This window comes from Chiloscyllium punctatum, chromosome 26, assembly GCF_047496795.1.
Source record: "Chiloscyllium punctatum isolate Juve2018m chromosome 26, sChiPun1.3, whole genome shotgun sequence".
NCBI lineage: Eukaryota > Metazoa > Chordata > Chondrichthyes > Orectolobiformes > Hemiscylliidae > Chiloscyllium > Chiloscyllium punctatum.
Window position 1 is genome coordinate 58,770,424 of NC_092764.1, and position 25,692 is coordinate 58,796,115.

Genomic DNA, 25,692 nt, shown 5'->3' on the forward strand with positions numbered 1-25,692 from the left:
GTGACCGCTTTTAAGGAACTATGAACCTGCACAATGAACCATTCGAGTTAAAAATAAAATTAACTTGTTGGCGGTAATAGAAAGAAAAACGAAAACATCAATGCAAAATGCAGAACATAAAGTCACCTTGGTGGGCACTGTAACTGAAGGAGCAATAGTCCTAGAGAAGAGAAGGATTTTCTCATTGTAAAAGGTGCCTGCTTGGAATGCTTAGCCTTAAATAGAACACAACTCTGATTTTTTCTTCATGAGGCACAGAAGGATCTGTTTAGCCCAGCTGGCTCTCAGTGTGGTGTTGGCCCATGTATAAATATCTGCATTTGGCTACCACTCAACCTTCTATTGTGTAACAGGAAGCTTCAAGAAAATCAATAGTGATATCAATGCTCATAAGGTAATGGAATGACAATAGTTCCCTTGTGCAGTGTACATTACTCAGAGCACCTATGGCAGCACAGTAACCACACATACATCACATTCATTGGACACCTTTACACTGAATCCATTTCTACAGACTGGGCAATGTAATACTCTACTTTTGAGGAATGTACTTCAGGAAAAAAATTCAGGAGAATTTCCTGGAAGACCTATTTCCAGAAAGTCAAGGGCACAGTGAAGGTTCTTGGATGGTAGTTTAGCATTTAGCTGGCTTAAAACCTTCTACCACAATACCATGAGTGTCAGATTATTGGTCCAACATTACTCCTACCTCTAAGTGAATTGCCTTCACCTTGGAACTGCCTGAGTCAAAAATAAGGAGGGTAGATGGGGTATGGGAATGGTGGGTGTTGAAAGAATTCCCAAGGAGACCTGAATTACACTCCTCTGGAGCAGCTCTATTGAGCACCATTTTCAACGTTCCATCCTGGGCAGTAAGATACCACAGCAGATCATTTATCCTTTACAAAAGCTGTCTATTCCACCTGTTTCAATGAACACTTAACCATTTTGCCTGCTTCTGAGTGAAGGATGACTTTCCCTAGTGACTTAATTTAGTGTTTACTTTTGTACATTTGTAGGATTTGGGCATCACTGGCTGGCCAGCAGTGTTAGCCCATCCCTATTTGTCCTTGGTGGTGTGCTGCCTTCTTGAACCGCTGTAGTTGTTGTGACTTTCTAGCGATTGACACAACTGAGTGGCTTGCTAGGCTGGTCACAGGGCGGTTTAGAGTCAACCACATTGCTGTAGCTCTGGAGTCACATGTAGGCCAGACCAAGTAAGGATGGCAGATTTCCTTCCCTAATGGATATCAGTGAACCAGATGGGTTTTTCTGACAATTGACAATGGTTTCATGGTCCTCAGCTGACTCTTAATTCCAGATTTTCTGAATCTGAATTTAAATTCCACCATCTGGCATGGCAGGATTTGATCCCAGGTTCCCCTGAACATTATTCCGAGTTTCTGGATTAATAGTCAAGCGATAATACCACTAGGCCATCACCTCGCAGGGTTATCGCAGGGTTCATCTCTGAAGTAACAGGAAGGGGCCAAAGTACGAGAGGAAATGGAGGGAAACAAGGAACAAAATAATCAGTCGTCAAGTTATTCTAACCATGCAGAAGGTCATTAAGACCAACAAGTCAGTGCTGGATCTCTGCATGACAATCCACATGTCACATCCAGGTATTCTATTCAGTTAACTTTATTTCCCACAAGATTCCCCATTCAATTTCCTTTCGGAACTGGAGTTCCCTTCCATCAGCAAGTACTGAGCTTCAGGTCTTCACCACTCACTGCACAAAAATGTTCTTTCCTCTCACTCGTCCTGTCCAAAACCTTAAACCATGTCCCCTGGTCCTCATACCATCAGCTAATGAAAGCAACCTTTCTTTGTTTATCATATCTAAGTCTGTCATAATGTCGTTAGCCTCCATCAAACATCCTCTCAAAAGAAGCACAACCCCCCACTTCCTTCTCTCGCGTTGAATTCTCCTCCAACTGGAGCCAAGCTGGTCAATCTCTTCACCACCCTCGCATGATCTTTTCCAAACACGTGGCAGCCAGAGCAGGGCACATTACTTTAGCTGTGCCCTAAGCAGAGCTTTATAAAGATTTTGCAAACAGGGAAACTAACAAGCTATGGAAATGGAGTCACGGAAATGTTATGGCACAGAAGGGGGCCATTTGGCCCAACATGTCTGCTTGTCAAACCAGCCACATTACCTAGGGCCAGTCTCCTGCTTGAACCCGCACACTTTCACAACATTTCGGTCTAAATAATTAGAGCCAGTAGAATGGGAGCCTGGGTCGACAGGCTCTGGATGGGCTATCCTCTCTCACCATCCTCAGTATGGGCAGTCCCTGGGTTCCATTCTGGAGTTCCTTCACAAGTCAATATATGCATAAGTTGGAACGTAATGCAGGAACAATATAAACTAGTCATTCATAAGGACATAAGAAAATGCCTAATGTCAGTTCTTCAAAATTACACCCCTACATGAGATCGCTTTCACAACCACAGGTTTTCGTAAATCAGATTTTTAAAAACTGGGGACCTCCTGTATACAGTCATGTTTCATAAAAGCCTGTTGCTGTTCACATACAATAGTGTAGACTTCACATTATTACAGTAACTTGTAAGTTTTATATAAGTCACTTACAGAGACAATTTTATATATTTTATATATATGTATATATATATAGTATCAATACGGACCAACATCAAATCTAATTTTTTCCAAGCCCCAGCATTGAAACTAGAGAACAAAAAAAATGATTATACTTCGCAAAATCACTTGACTGGGTGCGGTTTGATGTTATATTTCACTGTAAATAACTCTACCAAATTCTGTTTACTGTAAATTTCTGTTTAACCCTGGTATTCCAGTCTGAAATCTTTTCTGCAAGAAACCACCACAACAAGCAAAACACTTTAAAAATAAAAAAGTCCTGTATTCATGTAAAAGCCTCCAGCATGCCATCAGAAAGGAAATTCAAGGTTGGTATTTGCCCGAATGGGAGACAAAGCTATTACTTGGATCACATGATTGGACTGCAGGGAAACTGAAAAAAATCTTTTTGCACAGAGCTGAATAAATATTAAACAAAAACTTTGATCACCCGCAGGAAATTTGTTTCAGAATGACAGGGGAGTGTTCGATTGATACACTCGCAGTGCTTTCAAAGTACAAAGCCCAGCATTTAACTGCACACTAAGTACAGAAACAGCTGTTTCACAATGTAGCCATCACCATAGAAACCGTTTTATCTTCCTGTATCGCTCCCACTTATGAATACAAGTTTCTGATGATAGACGGGCAGCACAGTGCAAAATTCATACCATCAGTCATGGCATGTGATTGTTCAAAAGCTTGTTTATTATTTGACCAAGTAAGACAATAGGCCCAGCAAATTTGATTCCCTATAGTAGCCAGTTCGCAACTTACAGGTTTTTCTCACTGCACCTGTTGGTCTTCGCTTCTCTCCTTTCTCACTATTGTTTTTTAAAATTTATTATTTTCCATTATTATTTCATTTTATTTCTTGTTGCATATGTGCACCTATTTCCCCTCATTCTCTGTTCCCTTGCCCCTCACTCCTTTAAATGCGTCAACACAAGTAAATGTTCCTTCACCATTTGGAGTGGTTTACACGCTTTTACTTTTAATGCACTTATGGGACATGGACATTGGTGGTTGGCCAGCATTTATTAGGCGAATGTGAGGACTGCCGATGCTGGAAATTAAAGTTGAGAATATGGTGCTGGAAAAGCACATCAAGTCAGGCAGCATCTGAGGAGCATGAAAATTGATGTTTTAGGCAATAGCTCTTCGTCAGGAATGAGACCTCATTCCTGACGAAGGGCTTTTGCCTGAAACGTCGGTTTTCACACTCCTCGGATGCTGCCTGACCAGCTGTGCTTTTCCAGCACTACACTCTCGGCCAGCATTGACTGCCCGTCCCTGGCTGCCCTTGAACTGAGTGGCTTGCTCAGCCATTTCAGAGGACAGTTGAGAGTCAAACATATTGCTGTGTACCTGGAGTCACGTGTAGGCCAGACCAGGTGAGGATGGCAGATTCCTCCCCTAAAGTGAACCGGGTGGGGTTTTTCCAACAATCGACAACATTTTCATGGTCACCATTAGATTCTTAATTCCAGGCCTTTTTTTCTGGGTGAGGGCAGGGATTTTGCAGATTGTTGAGTTGCTTACCCCTCAGCATGTTAATTTTTAGCAACACACAGTTTAAAAAAAACACTTGAGTGTAATATTTGACTGCACAGTTACAGAATGTTGCATGGGCTCAAGTGAAAATGACCTCTCATCTCTCTCCAGATTTCTTGAATGCTCAGGAATCTGTTTTTCCACAGGTACGAATAGCCTGAGCTTTGTTAAATGCAACTCAAACAGCACTCAAGTTCAGAATCTCCATTCCATGCTTTTTATTCAATTGTCTTTTCGATTAAACTGTTGTAAACCTCAAACCCAGGTCAGTTATGAGTCATAGGGATATACGGCACGAAACAGACCCTTTGGTCAAATGCGTCCATGCCGACCAGATATCCGAACCTATCTAGTCCCATTTGCAACCACCTGGCCCATATCTCTCCAAACTCCTCCTATTCATATACCCATCTAGATGCCTTTTAAATGTTGCAATTGTACCAGCCTCCACCACTTCCTCTGGCAGTTCATTCCACACACTCACCACCTTTTGTGTGAAAAAGTTGCCCCTTCGGCGCCTTTTAAATCTTTGTTGTCTCACTCTAAACCAATACCCTCTAGTTCTGGACACCCCTACCCCAGGGAAAAGACATTGTCTATTTACCTTCTCCATGCCCCTCATGATTTTGTGAAGTACATGCAGTCAATTCATTACCTCATTGCTGGCTTGCAAGGTGTTGGTGACACAAAGGTTAAAGGTTAAAGTCTTGACTGCCACTGCCTATGTTGCAAGTTGGTTTCAGATGGCACTCCAAAGTTCCGCATCTGCCAAGAGCGAGTGTACAACTACAGCAAGAGGGTGAGCTCAGTCATTAGCAAGATGGTGGACTCAGATCTCCAGATATATATGGTAGGAGAATGGTCTAGGAGTCTGTTTGCTTCCTTCTTTTCCTTTCATACTGAATGCAATTCGTACCGGATGCCTGTCCCAAACCAGCTTGACCTTTCACTGCTTCCCAGGATGGATTCTGAACCTTGTACATATATTTCTCATTGCCTCCTAAGCTTCAATAGGATCGCCCTTGGAAAAAGTCATTATTATGTGCCTTTCCTGTGGAATTACATTAAGTACTTTCGCGGAATGTTTCAGGGAACATCTCTGGGACACACGCACCAAACAACCCCACCGCCCTGTGACTGACCACTTCAACTCCCTCTCCCACTCCGCCCAGGACAAGAAGGTCCTGGCCCTCCTCCACCACCTAAGCCTAGCCACCCGACCACTGGAGCAAGGGAGCCTCATTTTCTGCCTTGGGACCCTGCAACCATACGGCATCAACGTCAACTTCACCAATTTCCTCATCTCCCCTACCCCACCTCATCCCAGACCCAAATTGGCTCCACGTTCTTGAACTGTCCTACCAGTCCATCTTCCTTCCCATCTATCCACTCCACCCTCCCCTCCAATCTATCATTACCACACCCCACCTCATCTATCTATTGCCTTCCCAGTTACCTTCCCCCTACCCACACTCCCACTCTCCTATTTATCTCTCAGCCCCCTCAAATTCCTGATGAAGGGCTTATGCCCGAATCAATGATTCTCCTGCTCCTCAGATGCTGACTGACCTGCTGTGCTGTGTTGATTACTGTGTTCATTAAATAAAACCCATCTCCTCCCAGGAAGAGCACATCGGTGGAAGTCAATAATAAAATGTACAGAGCACTGACAAAGTACTGTAAGCATTAAAACAGCCAAAAATCACACAACCTGTTCTTTTTAAACATTCTATCCTGCATCTTTGCCTGTTCCAGTGAAATTGGATACAGTTACAATGAACATTTGCCAAGTCCTCATTTGAATATAATAGTTCCAGGAATGGGGAATGTCAGTTCTGCAGGCAACTTAGAGAAATTGGAACTGTTTACCCAGAAGGGAAGGCTGCGAGGAGAGTTGATAAATCTATTCCACGTCGTGAAAGGTGTGCTCACAGTAGATAGGGAACAAATAGTTCCCATTGGTTCAAGATTGAGAACAATTGAGCACAGATTGAAGGTAATTGGTAAAAGAGGCAATGGTGACTTGAGGACAACTTTTTCCTCGCACTGAGCGAATGGGATCTGGAAAACATTGCTTGAGACTCCAGTGGATGTAGGCTCAATTTAGGCATTCAGGACAAAATTTGACTATTTTCCAAAAAAGGCAGAATGAAAAGGTCTATGGAGAAATGTGGGGTGCTGCACTAAACATGCTGTTCCTTTGGAGTGCTAGTGTAGAGCTGGCTGGCCAAATGGCCTCCTTTTTTATTGGAATCATTCTGTAATTCTCTTTACACTCTGGTGCCTTAAAGAAGCCATGGCACTTAATGGGGATGCGTTCTGACTCTCGTCTATAAAATATGACTCACTGACACAGTAAAGGGCTACAGTCTGCTTGAGTTCAGCTGAACCTTTGACCTTCTGCAGAACAAAACAGAACATTTTTACCAATGTACTGTCTGTCCTCTCTTGTGAACTTAAAACACCTTTGAAGAAGGGCAGAGAAGCTATTCATACAGCCAGAGAGTCATACAGCACGGAAACAAACAACCACTCCATGCCAAACATGATCTCAAATTAAATTAATCTTACCTGCCCACTCCTAGCCCATGTCCCACCATATCTTTCCTATTCATGTATTTATCCAAATGTCTTTTAAACACTGTTATTGTGCCCACATCCAGCACTTCTTCAGGAAGTTCATTCCACATGCAACTCACACTCTGTGTAAAAGATTTGCCCCTCATGTCTTTTTTAAATCTCTCGCCTTTCTCCTTAAAAATGTAACTCCTATTCTTGAAATCCCACATTCGAAAGTAAAGACAGCTCTCAATAACCCCAGCTATACCCCACATGATTTTATAAACGTCCACAAGGTCGCCTGTCAACCTCCTACACTCCAGTGAATAAGGTCCCAGCCTATCCAGCCTTTCTTTATAATTCAAACTTTACATACCCAGCAACACTATGGTAAATCTCTTTTCACCTCTCTCCAGCTTGATAGTATCCTTCCTGTAAGTGTACAATATTATCCTTAGTCAAGATCACAAAAAGCAGATCACAATGCCGGAGAAAACAACACAGAAGTGGTTCACAGGAGGCTCCCAAGCACTGAGGATGTCACCTAGACAGGGGACGAAACATCTGCAACACAAATTCCCAGCTCGGCGAACAGAACCACAACAACAGATCACAATTCTGTCTGTGGGAGCTTGATCTGCACAAATTGGCCTCTGTGCTTCCTCAGTTACAATTCTTCCTACTGTTGTATCACATTCCAACACTGTATGAAAGTCTGAAGTCATAGTGGCATCATACACATGCAGTTCATTTATTTTTATCCCTTCATATCTCTAGCAGAAGACACAATGAAACATGCAAAGCAAATTACTCAATGTTTGATTTCACATAACACAGCAAATGGAAATGATCAACATGTCAGTAAAACTTCAGGCATGCAGTATTGTTTGTGCATTACAAAGACATTGCCTTCAGCAGATTAAAGAAAGACAAATGAAATGAAAGTTTTGGTACACCATACTTTATGCATCTTGAGTGAATTAATGCTGTTTACATGGATCACAGCACTAATTTGAATCAAATTGATCTGAATGAAATTGTTTCATTTTTCATTTCTTCTTTGTTAAATGCAAGAGCTGCATAGAGGAAATGACATGCATGCCTCAGGCAAAAGAATAACAATATTATTAGATTGTTGAAGAAGTCTCAATCTTGCGAACTGCGATGCACAATGGAGAACAGTCCGACAGTTATGTCATGAGAGTGGAAAAGGCTCAAGATCATTAGTCGTGAGTAATGGAGTTATAGGTAGATAGAGAATACACAATTGAATTTTGGTAAAATTGCTGTTCAAAGTTAGAGGATTGTGCCCATCTCGTCTCTACTAGTCCTCCAAATCAGCAGGTGAACATTGTTCCATTCTCCTGCTAACCCTGCACATTGTTTCAATTCAGATAATTGCACAACACCCTCTTAAATGCCATGATTGTAGGCTGCCTCCATTACATTCCAGGCAATGCAATCCAGACGCTCACCACTAACTGTGTGAAAAGGCTTTATTTATTACTCGCAATTTTTCATTTGCAGAAACTGTCAAACCTGTGCCCTCTCACCTTTGATATTTTTCGAAGTAGGAACCGTTTCTACTTTAATTAAAACACTCATGATATTGAGAAATCATCTGTCAAGTCTCTTTTTAGCCTTCTCCTCGCCAAAGGAGACAATTCCAACTTCCCAATTGCTCTTCATAACTGAAGCTTCTCATTCCTGGAACCATTCTTGTAATAGAAACTCAACTGGTTTCACCATATAAACACAGTGGCTACAAGAGCAGGTCAGAGGCTCGAAATACTGCGGTGAGTAACTTACCTCCTGATTTCCCAAAGCCTGTCCATCACCTGCAAGGCACAAGTCAGGAGTATGATGGAATATTCCCCATTTGCCTTGATGGGTTCAGCTCTAAAAACTTGCGAAAGCTTGAAAAGAACAAAGCAGCTCGCTTGATTGGAACCACATCCACAAGCATCCATGCCCTCAGTAGCAGCAGTATGTACTACAAAAATTCACCAAAGATCCTCAGACAGCACCTTCCAGATCCACAACCACTTCCATCTAGAAGGAAAAGGCCAGCAGATACATGGAAACACCACCAACTGCAAGTTCCATTGCAAACTGCATGCTGACTTGGAAATATATCGCCGTTCCTTTAATGTCACTGGGTTAAAATCCTGGAATTCCCTCCTTAGTGGCATTGTGTGTCTCCTTACAGCACATGGAGTGCAGTAGTTCAAGAAGCGAATTTACCACCTTCTCAAGGACAATTATGGACAGGCAAGAAGAACTGGTTCTGCACTCTTCTCAATGTGCATACATCCTCCCTGAAGTGGGATGTTCAGTAATGTAAACAACGCCTCAGCTAACGTCTGAGTAGTATCTGAGACATGTTTGGCATAACCTTTTTGCTCGTGAACTCTATGCTCCTAATAATAAAGCTGAGGATACTGTACGCTTAACTGTAATCTCCACTTGTCCTGACACTTTTAATGACTTGTGCGCACATGTACAACATGTACAACATGCAAACAATAAACTTCACTGATCCAGGTATTTCATCTGAACAGTCTTTGGAGGACAATTTCAACATGTCGCCCCCTTGGTACACCAACTAAATGGACATCAAGCCTCCAAAACTTTGCATCGTGACCTGTCATTCTCACTAAGGAAGTGCATTGAATGACAGTCTTAGATCCTGTTGGTTTTTGCCTTACCTTGTTCTAGAGCTCCTCATATGAAACTTGAGGACAACTGGACAGAGTTTGCTCTTCACCATGTCTGTGCTACAGGCTTAACGAGATCTCCTTAAAGGGACACCAAGATGTTTTCAGCTTATACTTTTGCCAGTTGAGTTGAAATATTACATCTCTGTTGGGGCCAAAAAACAAATTCTCCAGCCTGTTTGCCACCCACCCTGCTCTAGATTCAGGCTCCTTCCTCCCCGTCCACCCCACCAGACAAAATCACTTTCCTCACCACCTTGAACAGTGGGCTGCAATGGAAATCTAGCTTGTCCTTATCAACTCAAGGCTCAATCCAAACTTCACTGACACAATCAGAACATACACGAGAACAAGTGTTGCCATTGGTCAAATCACTTCATGCCCATTTAGCACAAACCACGTTCCTTCTCTATTATTTCATGGCACAGGGTGGGCTTTTAATCCAAATTTTAATAATTAATGATGTTCAGTTTACAGTGTGGAAGCAGGCCATTTGGCTCATCGAATCCACACCAACCCTCCGAAGAGCAGCCCACCCAGACCCACACTATCCCTGTAACCCTGCATTTCCCATGGCTAACCCACCTAACCTACACATCCCTGCACACAATGGGCAATTTAGCATTGCCAATCCACCCTAACGTGCACATCTTTGGACTGTGGGAGGAAACCCGAGCAGCCGGATGAAACCCAAACAGCCACAAGGAAAATGTGCAAACCCCACACAGACAGTCATCCAGAGGGTGGAATGGAACCCGGGTCCCTGGCACTGTGAGGCAGCAGTGTTAACCACTGAGCCACCGTGCCACCCAACTCCTTTCTGAAAACATTCAATGTTTGGCTTGATGTGGCCGAGAGTTCCAAACGCTCACCGCTCTCTTGAGGATGAAATTTCTCCTCATCTCAGTCTTAAATGGTTACCTTGTATCCTTAGATTGTGATTCCTGGTTTTGGTCATTGTGAATATATCCTGTGTTTACACTGTCTAGTCCTATTAGAACTCTATAAGCTTCTATAAGATCCCTTCTCACTTTTTTGAACTCACTAAATATAGGCCTAACTAATCCAGCCCCTCTTCACCTATCAATTGTATCCAATGAATGGCAGGACCCAAGCAAGTACTGAAGGTCAGAAGGACCTTGGTGTGTATATCCACAAATCACTAAAGATAGCAGAGCAGGTAGACGGGAGGATTAATAAGTCATATGGGATACTTGCATTTATTAATTGAGCAAGGAGGTTATCGTGGGACTGTATGAAACACTGGCTGGGCCGCATCTGAAATACTGTGTGCAGTTTTGGTCATGACATTACAGGAAGGATGTGATCACAGTAGGAAGTGTGCATAGGAGATTTACCAGGATGCTGCCTGGGCTGCAGGGTCTCAGCTATAACGAAAGACTAGAGAGGCCAGGATTATTGTTTTGAAGCAGCGAAGGTTGAGAGGGGAACCTGACGGAGGTGCATAGGATTATGAGGGTCAAAGATAGGGTGGATCAGAAGGCACACTTTCATTAGTGGAGGAGTCAACAACCAGGGGGTATTAATTTGAGGTAAGAGGTAGAAGGTTGAGGAGAAGTTTATTTTTCACCCAGAGGAGGTTGGGAGTCTGGAACTCACCACCTGAAAGGGTGGTTGAATCAGAATCTCTTCTAACATCTGAATATTTAAATATTCACTTGCCATAGTCTTCAGAGCCAAACACTGGAAAATGATATCGTCATCTATATGCTCGGGTCCCATAACTGAAACCATCCTCCCTCTCCAATACTGCAGTTTTAGACTGAACATTAACAGTGACTTGTAGTGGTGCGTCTCACAATCAATATTTTGTCATTTAAGGAAACATTTGGACAAGTACATGGATGGGATAGGAATGGAGGGATATGGACCAAACGCAGGCAAGTTGGGACTAGTTTAATTGTGAGAAATGGGTGGCACGGACATGTTGGGCCGAAAGGCCTGTTTCATGCTGTAGACCTCTATGACTCTACTGCTTTCAGACTGGCTGTCCTCCAGAAACCTCCTGTGATCCTGCAGTCTGCCTGGGTCAATGGAAGCTTTCGACAGGATACTTCCTCTGACAGTGAAGTGGAAAACATTTCATTGCTGGGCTTTGCAGCAACTGAGGCCGTATTGTGCATTAATAGCTCAAGCCACACCCACCAACAAACCTATACACTTCAGGCATTAAATGGGGAAGCCAGTTTTACAATGGACTAATTTTCTTGCCATTACGAGCCAAGTATCTTCATCCAATATCATCCCAACAGCAAAACAATTAGAACCTTACTCAGAAAGATGGTTTATTGCAATTTGAGTTGAGTAGCTAATTTTCAAATAAATCAATATTACCTATGTTAATTTAACTCTACTTGCAATCCTTTCCCCATTAGAATGATACTTTTCACATCTGGTTAGAAATGACTCGCATTTCAGCATGGATTAATATACAGCATCACAGCCAGGGAGCAAAGCTGCTTCATGCTCTTTGGTCACAGTGGTCATGCTCAGCCTCAGTTATGCCGAGGTGACTGGAGGTGACAAGAATGGAACAGTTCTGGCTTAGTTTGGTGTTAATTTGGGCACACCGTTTTCCTAAAGTCACTTGCAGTCTTAACTATTTAAACATGTGACAAGACATAAACATATTTAAAAGGAAGCACAAGTGGGAAGATAATGGCAAGATATGTTACTAGGATTGGATGGAAATGGGCAAAAGGAAGATGGTGAGGTTTCATGACCTCTTTCTGTGCTTAATATTCAATGTAATACTGAACAGTTTGTTGTTTTAATCATCCTGCTAACAAGTCTGAGGTGTGCAGCAATGTAATTTTCAGATACATACAGGTTTCACATTCATTCAGGTATGAGTGCAGCAGTCTGCTTTTTTCTCTGAATGAGGCCTCCTGTTATGAATTTCTATTGAGCTTTGGCAGCAGATCAGGCAGCTATAAAAAGCAGGCAACTGGAAAGGATCCTCGCAGCCTACTGGAATTGAACAAGCTAAGATCTGCAGAAAGAGGCAGTTAGCTTTCTCTGAGCTCCAACCGCACAGAAGAGAATATGTACAGAAATTCATTGTCACTGAATCACGGAACTGATACAGTGGAGAAGGAAGCCAGTCAGCCTATCATGTCTCTGCACCAGCCCTCTGAGATTTGTGACAATTTCTGGTTTTATCTTTCAAGGAGAGAAATGATCGATGGAATATATGTGTGTGTATATGGAAATGGAATGTATTTGTGGGCCATACTGTCTCTATTAAATGAGCTAAAAACTGTGTTTGGGTAGTTTCATATGGTTCAGAACACAACATCTGTCCAAGCTAGTTGCGGTAACTAGTTTAATTTTGTTTAAAACTAAATTGAGATCTAATGTGACATTGGACCATTGATTGAGGGCTGGGGGTAGGTGTGTGGAAGCAATAGACTTATTTTTATCAGGCCGGTATTTGTGATTGTTGAGATGGACATGGTAAAAGCAATGTTTCCCAAACCTTTTCCAACTGTGACAACATTGGAAACGATTACAAGCCCCTCACTGAAACTTTCCGGTGTTCTACGTTGGCCATTGCTGCCTCATGAACTCTAAATTACATCTTGTAATTCCACTTGGGCTCCCAACCTGCACATTGGGAAGCCCGGATTGAGGAGTTGGGAGAATGTTTGAAGATAAGATAGTCAAAAAACCTGGAGTTAAGAAGTGCTACAAAACCCTAAATGAATCAATTGATTTCAGTTGGAGGAGTTTAACTTTGTACAATTACTACTTACTTACACCCTCATCTTTTTTTTATAAATTGTTGTTTTCTTGTTAAAGCTGGTTTCAGCCCTGAAGTGTGCAAGACTTCAAATCCATGTCTCTTTCTGGTAATGTTTGGTTTTCAGCAATTAATGTGAGGATGGTAGTTCTCCCCTCATTCTTTCTTATTATACAGGTTATGCAAAGTTTGTCAAGTAGACATATTCTACAATTACACATAAACTCATCTAAAGTGTGAGGGAGAGAGAGTGGAGGCAATAGGGAGTGTGATTATGTGTGGATTGGTTGGCAACACTGAGAAAAGCTTAAAATGTGCCCTATCAATACATGGCTTTTTTTTGTTTTCAGTTTCTACTTCAATTCAGTTTTAAAAAAGGGAAACATCCATTTTTTTCTCTGTGTGTTTCGTTCCCAAGGTGGGGATGAGGTGTTTAATTCTGAAGTATATGCTCAACATTTGTATCATCGAAGTCATAGAGTCATACAGCACAGAAACAGACCCTTCGGTCCAACCAGTCCATGTCGACCATAATCCCAAACTAAACTAGTCCCATGTATCTGAGCTTGCCCCATATTCACTTCAAACATTTCTTATTGATGTACTTATTCAAATATCTTTCAAACATTGTAACTGTACCACTTCCTTTGGAAGTTCATTCCACATTCTCTGTGTAAAAATGTTGGCCCTCATGTCTCTTTCATATCTTTCTCCTCTCACCTTAAAAATTGCCCCACCCCCGGTCTTGAAATCCCCACTTATCAGAAACCTCTGACACACTGTACAATACATGAAACATCAGATATTTCCCAATCTCCAGAAAATGAGGTCAGAAACTTGAGAACAGCCAGAGTTGGCTTTTAGTCTTGGCTTGTAGAAAAGGTACATTCTGTCATTTGGCTCCATTCCCAAATCCATTCAGATTGCAGATGAATTAGCAAGCTCCACAGACTTTATCACTATGCCCAGTAAATGGTAGAACAGACTGTTAGCTAATGTACCAAATTATCACGTTGAAGGGGTCGATCCAAATTTGTCACTTACTGACAGCATTATTAAAAATCTACATTTCATTGATTCTCAGTCTGCAACCGTTGGATTGCTTTTCGTTTGACTGTATGTCACAGAGAGGGCTCTTCTTCCCCTGCCCCTCTCTACCACAAGATGGAAAGGTGTGTCAATTGGTGTGGAGGCCACCAACTAAAGGATGCAGATTTAAGGTAACAGAGTATGGGTTCCCAAAGCTAAAGATGGCCACTGTGGCTAGCGCATATACAGATGGTTCTTAGGTCATCAGTCAGCTGCAACAGGACCTCTATTGTTAGCTTGCTTTGACATCACATGCACAGGTAGATCAGCTCTGTGGGAGACATATGCTTTGGAGTGTAACTATTCCAAAGATCCACACAGGTTCTGTGCTCTACAAATCTAAGTCTTAGCTGAAACTTGAGTTGAGTTCTACAAGACTACAAAAACCTTGTGCCTCTGTATTCCTGACTTCTCATGCATTCCTAACCCCCTTTGACCTCAAGTTTGGCGCATTTGCCTTAACCATACCTCAAGTTGTTGCTGTAAAATACTTCCCAAGAGTGTGAAGAGACACCAGGACTAGATTCAGACCACACACTCCTTCCTATTTGAGAAACAGGTCTTGCAAGCTATGATAAATTCTTCTTTGTAGAAGCATTCTTGGTGCTGAAAGTCAGTAATTTTGTGAGAATGGAAACATTATAACATATGGGGGTGCAGATAGCCCCGGAGTGGCTGGGGACATTCAGGACAGTTCAGGGGTCAGAGAATTCCTACAGTGTGGACAGAAGTCACTCGACCCTTCACTGAAAGGGAGTTCCGGGCTCACAAATAGTTGGAGAAAGAGACAGAGACAGTGGCAAAAGCCACAGTCCGAGCGTTGATTTTTACCTGTCCTGCATGGAAGGAGCTTCCAAATTGTGCTACTATCCCAGCAGACTGCTGACTTTATGGTACGTTCCCAGACATGGTCACAAAATTATGTTACAGCTTGTGGATTTTCAATCCCATTCTCTCAGCTGCTCTGACCTCGTGAACCTACGCTGCACTCCCTCAATAGCCAGAATGTCTTTCCTCAAATGTGGAGACCAAAACTGCACTCAATCTTCCAGGTGCGGTCTCACCAGGGCCCTGTACAGCTGCAGAAGCACCTCTTTGCTTCTATACTCAATTCCTCTTGTTATGAAGGCCAGCATGCTATTAGCCTTCTTCACTACCTGCTGTACCTGCATGCTTACCTTCATTGACTGATGTACAAGAACACCTAGATCTCGTTGTATTGCCCCTTTACCGAACTTGATTCCATTTGGGTAGTAATCTGCCTTCCTGCTTTTGCCACCAAAGTGGATAACCACACATTTATCCACATTAAACTGCATCTGCCATGCATCCGTCCACTCACCTAGCCTGTCCAGGTCACCCTGTAATCTCCTAACATCCACCTCACATTTCACCCTGCCAGCCAGCTTTGTGTCATCAGCAAATTTGCTAATATTACTTTTAATACCATCATCTATATCATTAATGTACATTGTAAAAAGCTGCGATCCCAGCGCTGATCCCTGCGGCACACCACTGGTCACCGCCTGCCATTCCGAAAGGGAGCCGTTTATCATTACTCTTTGTTTCCTGTCAGCCAACCAATTTTCAGTCCATGACAGCATTTGCCCCTAATACCATGTGCCCTAATTTTGCTCACTAACCTCCTGTGTGGGACTTTATCAAAGGCTTTCTGAAAGTCCAGGTATATTACATCCACTGGATCTCCCTTGTCCATCTTCAGAATTACATCCTCAAAAAATTCCAGAAGATTAGTCGAGCATGATTTCCCCTTCATAAATCCATGCTGACTCTGACCTATCCTGTTACTGCTATCCAGATGTGTCTAATTTCATCCTTTATAATTGACTTCAGCATTTTTCCCACCACTGAGGTCAGACTAACTGGTCTATAATTCTCTGCTTTCTCTCTCCATCCTTTCTAAAAAAGTGGGACAACAGTAGCCACTCTCCAATCCGCAGGAAATGATCCTGAATCTATAGAACATTGGAAAATGATCACCAATGCATCCACGATTTCTAGAGCCACCTCCTTCAGTACCCTGGGATGTAGACCATCAGGTCCCAGGGACTTATCAGCCTTCAGCCTTCAGTCTCTCCAACACCATTTCTTGCCTAATATAAATTCCCTTCAGTTCAGGTCCTTCAGCCACTATTACATCTGGGAGATTGCTCGTGTCTTCCCCAGTGAAGACAGATCTAAAGTACCAATTCAACTCTTCTGCCATTTCTATGTTCCCCGTAATAAATTCACCTGTTTCTGTCTTCAAGGGCCCAACTTTAGTCTTCACCATTTTTTTTCTTTTCACATACCTAAAAAAGCCTTTACTATCCTCCTTTATATTTTTGGCCAGTTTACCTTTGTACCTTATTTTATCTTTGCGTATTTCCTTTTTAGTTATCCTCTGTTATTCTTAAAAGCTTCCCAGTCCTCCAATTTCCCACTCATCTTTGCTATGTTATACTTTTTCCCTTTTGTCTTTATACGGTCCTTAACTTCCCTCGTCAGACATGGCCACCCCTGCCTCCCCTTAGGATCTTTCTTCCTTTTTGGAATGAATTGATCCTGCATCTTCTGCATTATACCCAGAAATACCTGCCATTGTTGTTCCACTGCCATTCCTGCTAGGGTATTGCACCATTGAACTTTGGCCAGCTCCTCCCTCATAGCTCCATAGTTTCCCTGATTCAACTGAAATATTGTCACTTCCGATTCTACCCTCTCCCTTTCAAACTGCAGATTAAACCTTATTGTATTGTGGTCACTACCTCCTAATGGTTCCTTTATTTCAAGGTCCCTGATCAAATCCGGTTCGTTGCACAACACCAGATCCAGAATTGCTTTCTCCCTGGTACGCTCCAGCATAAACTGTTCTAAGAATCCATTTCGGAGGCAGTCCACAAACTCTCTTTCTTGGGGTCCAGTACCATCCTGATTCTCCCAGTCTACCTGCATGTTGAAATCCCCCATAACAGCTGTAGTAATATCTTTGCGACAGGCCAATTTCAGCTCCTTATTCAACTTACACACTACATCCAAGCTACTGTTTGGGGGCCTGTAGATAACTCCCATTAGGGTCTTTCTACCCTTAGAATTTCTCAGCTCTATCCATACTGACTCTACATCCCCTGATCCTAGGTCCCCCCCGCACAAGGAACTGAATATCATTTCTTACCAACAGGGCCACCCCACCCCCTCTGCCCGTCAGTCTGTCCTTAAGGTAGCACGTATAGCCTTGAATATTCATTTCCCAGGCCCTGTCCACTTGAAGCCATGTCTCAGTTATCCCCACAATATCATAACTGCCAATTTCTAAATGAGCCTCAAGCTCATCCACCTTATTTCTAATGCTTCGTGTATTCATATATAATATTTTTAATTTGTTACTCCCTTCACCCTTCCTATCAGTCCCTATTTCACTTGACCTTACGGCATGATCCTTTATTGAGTTTTCTGCTCCATTGATTCCGTTGTCTTTCTTGACTTCTCTTGTTCTAACTTTCCCTTTAACTTCCTTCCTAAAATTCCAGTTTGTCCCCTCCCCCCCGCTATTTAGTTTAAACGCAACTGTGTTGCAGTGGCAAACCTACCTGCCAGAGTCTACCCTATCTCTGTCTCTTCCTCCAACTATCTGTGAACCCAGAACTCCCCTTCAGTCTCCTCTGATTTGTCATCCCATCACAAAGCTCAGTACCTGCAATTGAGTGTAATTTCCTATTTGGACCTGGGTGTCCTTGTGCACCAGTCGCTGAAGATAGGTAAGTATTATGTTGGCCTTCATTGCGAGAGGTTTTGAGTACCGGAGCAGGGATATGTTGCTGCAGTTATACAGGGCCTTGGTGAGGCCACACCTCGAATATAGTGTGCAGTTTTGGTCTCTTTTTCTGAGAAAGGATACTCTTGCCCTTGAGGACATGAAGCGAAGGTTTACCAGACTGCTTCCGGGGATAGCAGGTCTGACATATGAGGATGGATTGACTGGGTTAGGATTGTTTTCGCGGGAGTTCAGACAAGTGAGTGGGGAATCTCATAGAGACTTATGAAATTCTAACTAGACTATACAGTGTAGATGCAGGGAGGAATTCCTGATGGTGGGTGTGTCCAGAACCAGGGATCACAGTCTGACGATTCAGGGTAAACCATTTAGGATGGAGATGAGGAGACATTTCTTCAGCCAAAGAGTGATGAGTCTGTGGACTTCATTACCACAGGAAGTAATTGATGCCAAAACGTTGAATGTATTCAAGGGGTGGCTAGATATAGTACTTGGGGTGAATGGGATCAAAGGTTATGGGGAGAAAGCAGGATTAGGCTATTGAGTTGGATGGTCAGCCATGATCATGATGAATGGCAGGCTGAAAGGGCTGAATGGCCTCCTCCTGCTCCTATCTTCTATGTTTCTATTGTGCACCATGCAACCAAGCAGGGACTGGTAGCAGGGACGAGATGCAACATTATAGATGTTTCATTGCTACTGAACAATTTCTTAAACTGCAACTTTGACCTGGAGGAGAAGCAGTGACCATGGATTAAGTGAGAGAAGGTCACCTGCCAACTGGTGGACATGACCTCTACTGATCTTATGATGTCATAGAGACATAGCCATAAAGCTATACAGCACAGAAACAGACCCTTTGGTCCAACTCGTTCATGCCGACCAATTATCCTAAATTAATCTAGTCCCATTTGCCAGCACTTGGCCCATATCCCTCTAAATCCTTCCTATTCATTTACCCAACCAGATGCCTTTTAAATATTGTAATTGTACCAGCCTCTACTACTTCCTCTGGCAGCTTGTTCCATACATGTACCACCCTCTGCGTGAAAAAGTTGCCCCTTAGGTCTCTTTTATATCTTTTCGCTCTCACCCTAAACCTATGCCCTCTAGAGAAATACCGTCATGAAAAAAAAATACATTGCTTAGATTTTCTTTGAGCACTTTCATTTTGGGAAAATTGGCTGTTTGACTGAACAAGTAACACATGTCTGCTCACTTTATACTTGCCATGGAAGAGTGCTGGTTTGCAGAATTATTTTTTTACTTGAGCTGTTCAGAGAAGTGAAGACACATCTCTAGAGCAGGTCGGACTTTGAACCTCCAGACTCAAAGGTAAAGATACTAACACAGTGCCATAAGAGCCATTTCATGCTGTTGTGCAAGGTGACATGACCAGTGATAGAATGGAATGGGATGGAGTGTCTAGGATATGACCAACGTGAGTCTTGGTCAGTCAATTTTGAAGAAATAATTTCATCAAACCTTTATTTGTTCAACAGCCGCTGCTTTCCAGATAATTACAGATGGTCACCAGCATTTGACTGAGGTCAATAAGTACACATTTGCCTGTCACTATCTACGCATTGACTAAATGTAAAAGAATGTAAAGGAAGTTGATGAATTCTTTACTTACAGTGAACATCAGCTGGCAACCACCAAGAATATAATCCAGGAAGGAGTAATCCCTGGTTACCTGTGGCAAATAAAATCACAACTGTTAGCATTTGTTTGGCCCTGTTTACATATTTTCAAATAATTTCCCAGCTGTACACATAATGAGTTAATTTGCACATTATAATAATCACAGGTCACACCATTCAAGACAATCTTCACATATTATTTCCATAATTAGTGTGCTAAAAGCTGTTCAAATCTTATTAAAATAGGTGGTTAGTTGCTAACCCTCTCACGCAATTAGATTTCAAATAAAAGAGCTGCATTTTAATGACACAAAACCTTTACCTTGCAGGATTTGACAATAATTATTCCAGAATTCTTGTAGTTTTTTTTCTTCTTTTGTTTCTTGGAATTAATGCATTCAAATTCAACCTGTGGGAAAGAGGGGAGAACCCATTCAGAAAGGTTTACCTCTTAAAAGCACAGTTTGGAGTCAATTCTTTTGCAAACTGGAACTAATGGATTTGTTCAAACAGGAACAGGCCACATGAGGTACTAGGTGTCACTTTCAGTGCTCATCTCACTGGAATTCAGAGGGCTCCTACTCTTCACCGCCACCACCCCATTACACAACGTGCATCATCTCCTGGCAGCTTATACAAGGTGACAAAGAGATGGTAGTCATGGAAATATCTAGGGTACACAATATCTCATCCAGTTAAGAGCAAACAGGAGAGGAATTAAAATCAGGAAGTTAAATTATGGGAGCTAGCCTGCAAACATACGGCTGTGGTGAGCTGGTAGCAGTTTTTCACCTTTCTGTATTTATGAATAAAGAAATAAAGGCGTTAAAAAAAGACATTAGTTAGTTAAGAGGAGAACTGCATATAATGCGCCTGCCCCATTGTATAAAGAGTCATTAAGTCATAGAGATGATAGATTTACTCCATTTGACCCTGAACCTCCAGCCAAGCCTAGTGCTGCCTTCACAAAAATAACTCACCTCTCTCTGCGCATCTTGTAGCAACCAGTAATAAACTGAACTTTCAATCCAATGTAATCTGCAATGAAGTAGCTCAGAATGGGGAAGGTTGGGGCTGGAGGGCATTAATATTTCGTGGAAGGGAGCAAGTTTTTTTTTAATGGGTGTCAGAGTCACTGGCTGGCCAGCATTTATTGCCCGTCCCTAACTGCCCTTGAGAAGGTGGTGGGGAGCTGCCTTCTTGAACTGCTGCAGTCCACATGCTGTAGTTCCCTCAGGAAGGGAATTCCAGGATGTTGACCCGGCGACAGTGACAGAACAGTGATATATTTCCAAATCAGGATGGTGAGTGTTCCCATATATCTACTGCCCTTATCCTTCTAGATGGAAGTGGTCATGGGGTTGGAAGGTGCTGTCTGAGGATCTTTGGTGAATTTCTGCAGTGCATCTTGTAGACAGTACACACTGATGCTACCGAGCGTTAGTGTTGGAGGGAGTGGGTGCTTGCAGATGTGGTGCCAGTCAAGCAGGGGCTGCTTTGCCCTGGATGGTGTCAAGCTTCTTGAGTGTTGTTGGAGCTGCACCCATCCAGGCAAGTGGGGAGTATTCCATCATACTCCTGACTTGTGCCTTGTAGATGGTGGACAGGCTTTTGGGTGCCAGGAAGTGAGTTACTCGTTGCAGTAGCCTCTGAATATAAAGGAGATCAAGGGTTATGGGGAGGACGTGGGAGAATGGAGTTGAGAAACTTTTCAACCATGATTGAATGATAGAGCAGACTCGATGGGCTGAATGACCTAATTTCTGCTCCTAGGTTATGGTCTTACGACCTGCTTTTGTAGTTTATATGGTGTTTATGTGGTGAGTCCAGTTGAGTTTCTGGTCAATGATAATGCCAGGAGGTTGATAATGGAGGAATTCAGTGATAGTGACACCACTGAAGTCAAGAGGCAGTGATTAAATGGTCTCTTACTGGAGATGGTCATGGCCTGGCATTTATATGGCATGAATGTTACTTGCCAATTTCCAGCCTAGTTGTGTTGGTATTGCAGATGTGAACCTTTCGTCAGGGCTTTGTCCTTTTTTTCTCTTCAGATGCTGACGTTCCCGTCCTTTCCATTTTCTATTTGCAGTTATGGCCCATTGCAGCCTTTTATTCTTTCAATCACCTCACTTTTATGACTGTCAATGGTTTGCACTTTTACCCAGCTTTTCATGCAGAAAAATTCAGCCTTTCTCTTCTATTGCTTCAATTACATTAAGGGACTGATTCATCTCTCAGACGTGAAGGAAAATTTACACAAGAATGACTAACCTGTAGCTGTTAAAGTGTGTGCGAGATTTAAATATCATTTTGATTCAGGTGGACTCATCAGACTGCATGCTAACATGCAAAGTAATGCTGGCAGAATCAGGCTAAATAGCACCCAAGGCTTCTTCCAACATTTGACGGCTCAGTTGGTCATATTCTTACCTCAGATTCAGAAGATTGTGTATTTAAGTCCCATTTCAGGGAGCTCAGTGTCTATTTTAGGTTAACACCCCAGCTCAGTAATGAGGTAGCGCTGCAACTTTGATTAGACTAGCTTTCAGACGACATGTTAAGTTGAAGTCCTGACTGGTTTTTCAAGTGGACATATTCCTTTCAAACAGGGGCAAATGGAGTTATCCCTGGAATTCTGGACAACATTCTCGAACAATATCAGCAAAACCGATTACGTGGTTGATTTCCGCTTGTGCACAATTTGGCAGCCAGTATGGTGCAAAAAGAAAAGACATCTAGTGCATGTCGGCAAAACACGTTGGAATGTTCCAAGCTCTTCAGAGGTTCTGTACAACTGCAAGTCTTTCTTGTTTTTAAAATCTGCTTTGTGCCACCTCAATAAATTGCTCTTTGCTTTGTGCATCGACAACCAACAATTGGTCTAAACTTGCAAACAGAAAATGACGGATGAGGCCACAGGTAATAGTGTGTTGGCTAAGGAATTCTATCACATTCCAACCCGGAGGAAAGTCTTGATGTTTTAATTTCTATGTTCCGGAAGTGTCTCTGTTGCAGGCTGCTGAACTGACAAATATCGTATACACATGTCTGGAAGGCTACCCTTTGTTTTTACACCTGTCCCATTTACAGTTTTACCTTATATCATTATCTTCTTTTTTTTTAATGAAGCCAGGTTTTGCACAGACCATCATTTGTTCTTTCCTTGACCTCATGGTCCCCAACCTGACAGCATTTGCTTGATTTTGTTAGTCTCCAAAATCTTCCAATGTTTCTTGTTTCCCCTCCACAAATACTGCCCAGCCTGGTGAGAGTTTCCAGTATTTTCTGTTTTTTGTCATAGAGTCATAGAGATGTACAGCATGGAAACAGACCCTTCGGTCCAACCCGTCCATGCTGACCAGATATCCCAACCAAATCTAGTCCCACCTGCCAGCACCCGGCCCATATCCCTCCAAACCCTTCCTATTCATATACCCATCCAAATGCCTCTTAAATGTTGCAATTGTACCAGCCTCCACCGCATCGTCTGGTGGCTCATTCCAGACACGTACCACCCGCTGCGTGAAAAGTTTGCCCCTTAGGTATCTTTTATATCTTTCCCCTATCACCCTAAACCTATGCCCTCTAGTTCTGGACTCCCCGACCCCAGGGAAAAGACTTTGTCTATTTATCTTATCCATGCCCCTCATAATTTTGTAAACCTCTATAAGGTCACTGCTCAGCCTCCGACGCTCCAGGGAAAACAGCCTCAGCCTGTTCAGCATCTCCCTATAGTTCAAATCCTCCTGGCAACATCCTTGTAAATCTTTTCTGAATCCTTTCAAGTTTCATAACATCTTTCCAATAGGAAGGAGACAAGAATTGCACGCAATATTCCAACAGTGGCCTAACCAATGTCCTGTACAGTCCCATAATGTGACTTCCCAACTCCTGTACTCAATACTCTGACCAATAAAGGAAAGCATACCAAACACCTTCTTCACTATCCTATCTACCTGCGACTCCACTTTCAAGGAACTATGAACCTGCACTCCAAGGTCTCTTTGTTCACCATTAAGTGTATAAGTCCTGCTCTGATTTGCTTTCCCAAAATGCAGCACCTCTCATTTATCTGAATTAAACTCCATCTCCCACTTCTCAGCCCACTGGCCCATCTGGTCCAGATCCTGATGTAATCTGAGGTAACCCTTTTCGCTGTCCACTACACCTCCAATTTTGGTGTCATCTGCAAACTTACACACTGTACTTCTTATGCTCGCATCCATATCATTTATGTAAATGACAAAAAGTAGAGGGCCCATCACCGATCCTTGTGGCACTCCACTGGTCACAGGCCTCCAGTCTGAAAAACAACCCTCCACCACCATCCTCTGTCTTCTACCTTTGAGCCAGTTCTGTATCCAAATGGCTAGTTCTCCCTTTATTCCATGAGATCTAACCTTGCTAACCAGTCTCCCGTGGGGAACCTTGTTGAACACCTTGCTGAAGTCCATATAGATCACATCTACTGCTCTGCCCTCATCAATCTTCTTTGTTACTTCTTCCAAAAACTCAATCAAGTTTGTGAGACATGATTTCCCATGCACAAAGCCATGTTGACTATCCTGAATCAGTCCTTGCCTTTCCAAATACGTGTACATCCTGTCCCTCAGGATTCCGTCCAACAATTTGCCCACCACTGAGGTCAGGCTCACCAGTCTATAGTTCCCTGGCTTGTCTTTACCACCCTTCGTATACAGTGTCACCATGTTAGCCAACCCCCAGTCTTCCGGCACCTCACCTGTGACTATTGATGATACAAATATCTCAGCAAGAGGCCCAGCAATTACTTCTCTAGCTTCCCATAGAGTTCTTGGGTACACCTGATCAGGTCCTGGGGATTTGTCATACAGCATGGAATCAGACCCTTTGCTCCAACCAGTCCAGGTTGAGCATAATCCCAAACTAAATTAGTTCCACCTGCCTGCTCCTGGCCCATATCCTCCAAACCTTTCCTATTCATGTATCTATCCGAATGTCTTTTGAACATTGCAATTGTGTCCACATCCAACACTTCCTGAGGAAGTTCATTCTACATGCAAACCACCCTCCGTAAAAAATTTGCTTCTTATGCCTTTGTAAAAATCTCTATCCTCTCACCTTAAAACTGTGTCCGCTAGTCTTGAAATTCCCCTTCCTAGGGAAAAGGCAAATACCATTCATCCTACCTTTGCATACTTTGATCCAAATATTCTAAGTGCCTGGGTTCACTAGGGACTCATGTCCAATGTTTACAAGGCAAGGTACCTTCTGGTCCAACAAAAAATCTTGAGGAGTGTTGGACATGTAGTTTATTGCATCTCTCCAACCATTTACCACTTACCAGAATAGGCTCTACATTGCTTCAAGGAGTGTTAGAAAAACCAAGCCTTAGGTTCGCCTCTCACAAAATCCTACCTCTCTCTTGAACCAAGCCCTCTCAGTGTCATCACAGTGGGTTCTGCATCATGCACTTAATCAAGTCTGTCTCTTCCACACCCATGTTTAATGGATTTGTTGATTTAACATGACATAAAGCAAAATGCCAATGAAATTCTGGTGATGCAAGTAAACATTGTTTGCGCTACAGTTTGAAGTTTTATGGGAAAAGCCTGGGGAAAGAATTTGGGGAGATTGGTAGGGGATGATGTGTGATAACAAATGAATGATGATAGCTCATTCAAATTAATTTAGTCAAAGACAGCCTGCGGGCTGTACATGACATTGGTGGGTGTGATATGTGAAGGTATGTGCTGGGAATGCGGAAACCCAGATGCTGCCAATTCCATTCTGCTTGGTGGTTCAAATCTCTGGGCTGGAGAAATGGCTGACGGAGACAAAGTTCCAATTGGTATTTAATCTTGGCCTGAAGGAACAGATTTTGTCAGTAGTGTAGAGAGCAGAATTGTGCTCCAGTTTGATCACTCAGCATGTCTAGTAGAGTCAACTGCTGCCAAACACTCTTTGTAGACCTTGCCAAGTAGCCAACAATGAATTTT

The 25,692-nt window shown here is 42.7% G+C and overlaps 1 protein-coding gene across 2 annotated transcripts in view; it reads right to left on the reverse strand.

Annotated features, from left to right (window-relative positions):
* cpne2 (copine II) overlaps nt 1-25,692 on the reverse strand; it is a 264,882-nt gene that overhangs the window by 137,941 nt on the left and 101,249 nt on the right. For both annotated transcript variants that reach the window (XM_072547502.1, XM_072547503.1), the window contains 2 exons: nt 20,034-20,120; nt 19,705-19,764 (listed from right to left, as the gene is read on the reverse strand). In XM_072547502.1, the coding sequence (XP_072403603.1) occupies nt 19,705-19,764; nt 20,034-20,120 (147 nt within the window). The remainder of the gene's footprint in view (nt 1-19,704; nt 19,765-20,033; nt 20,121-25,692) is intronic.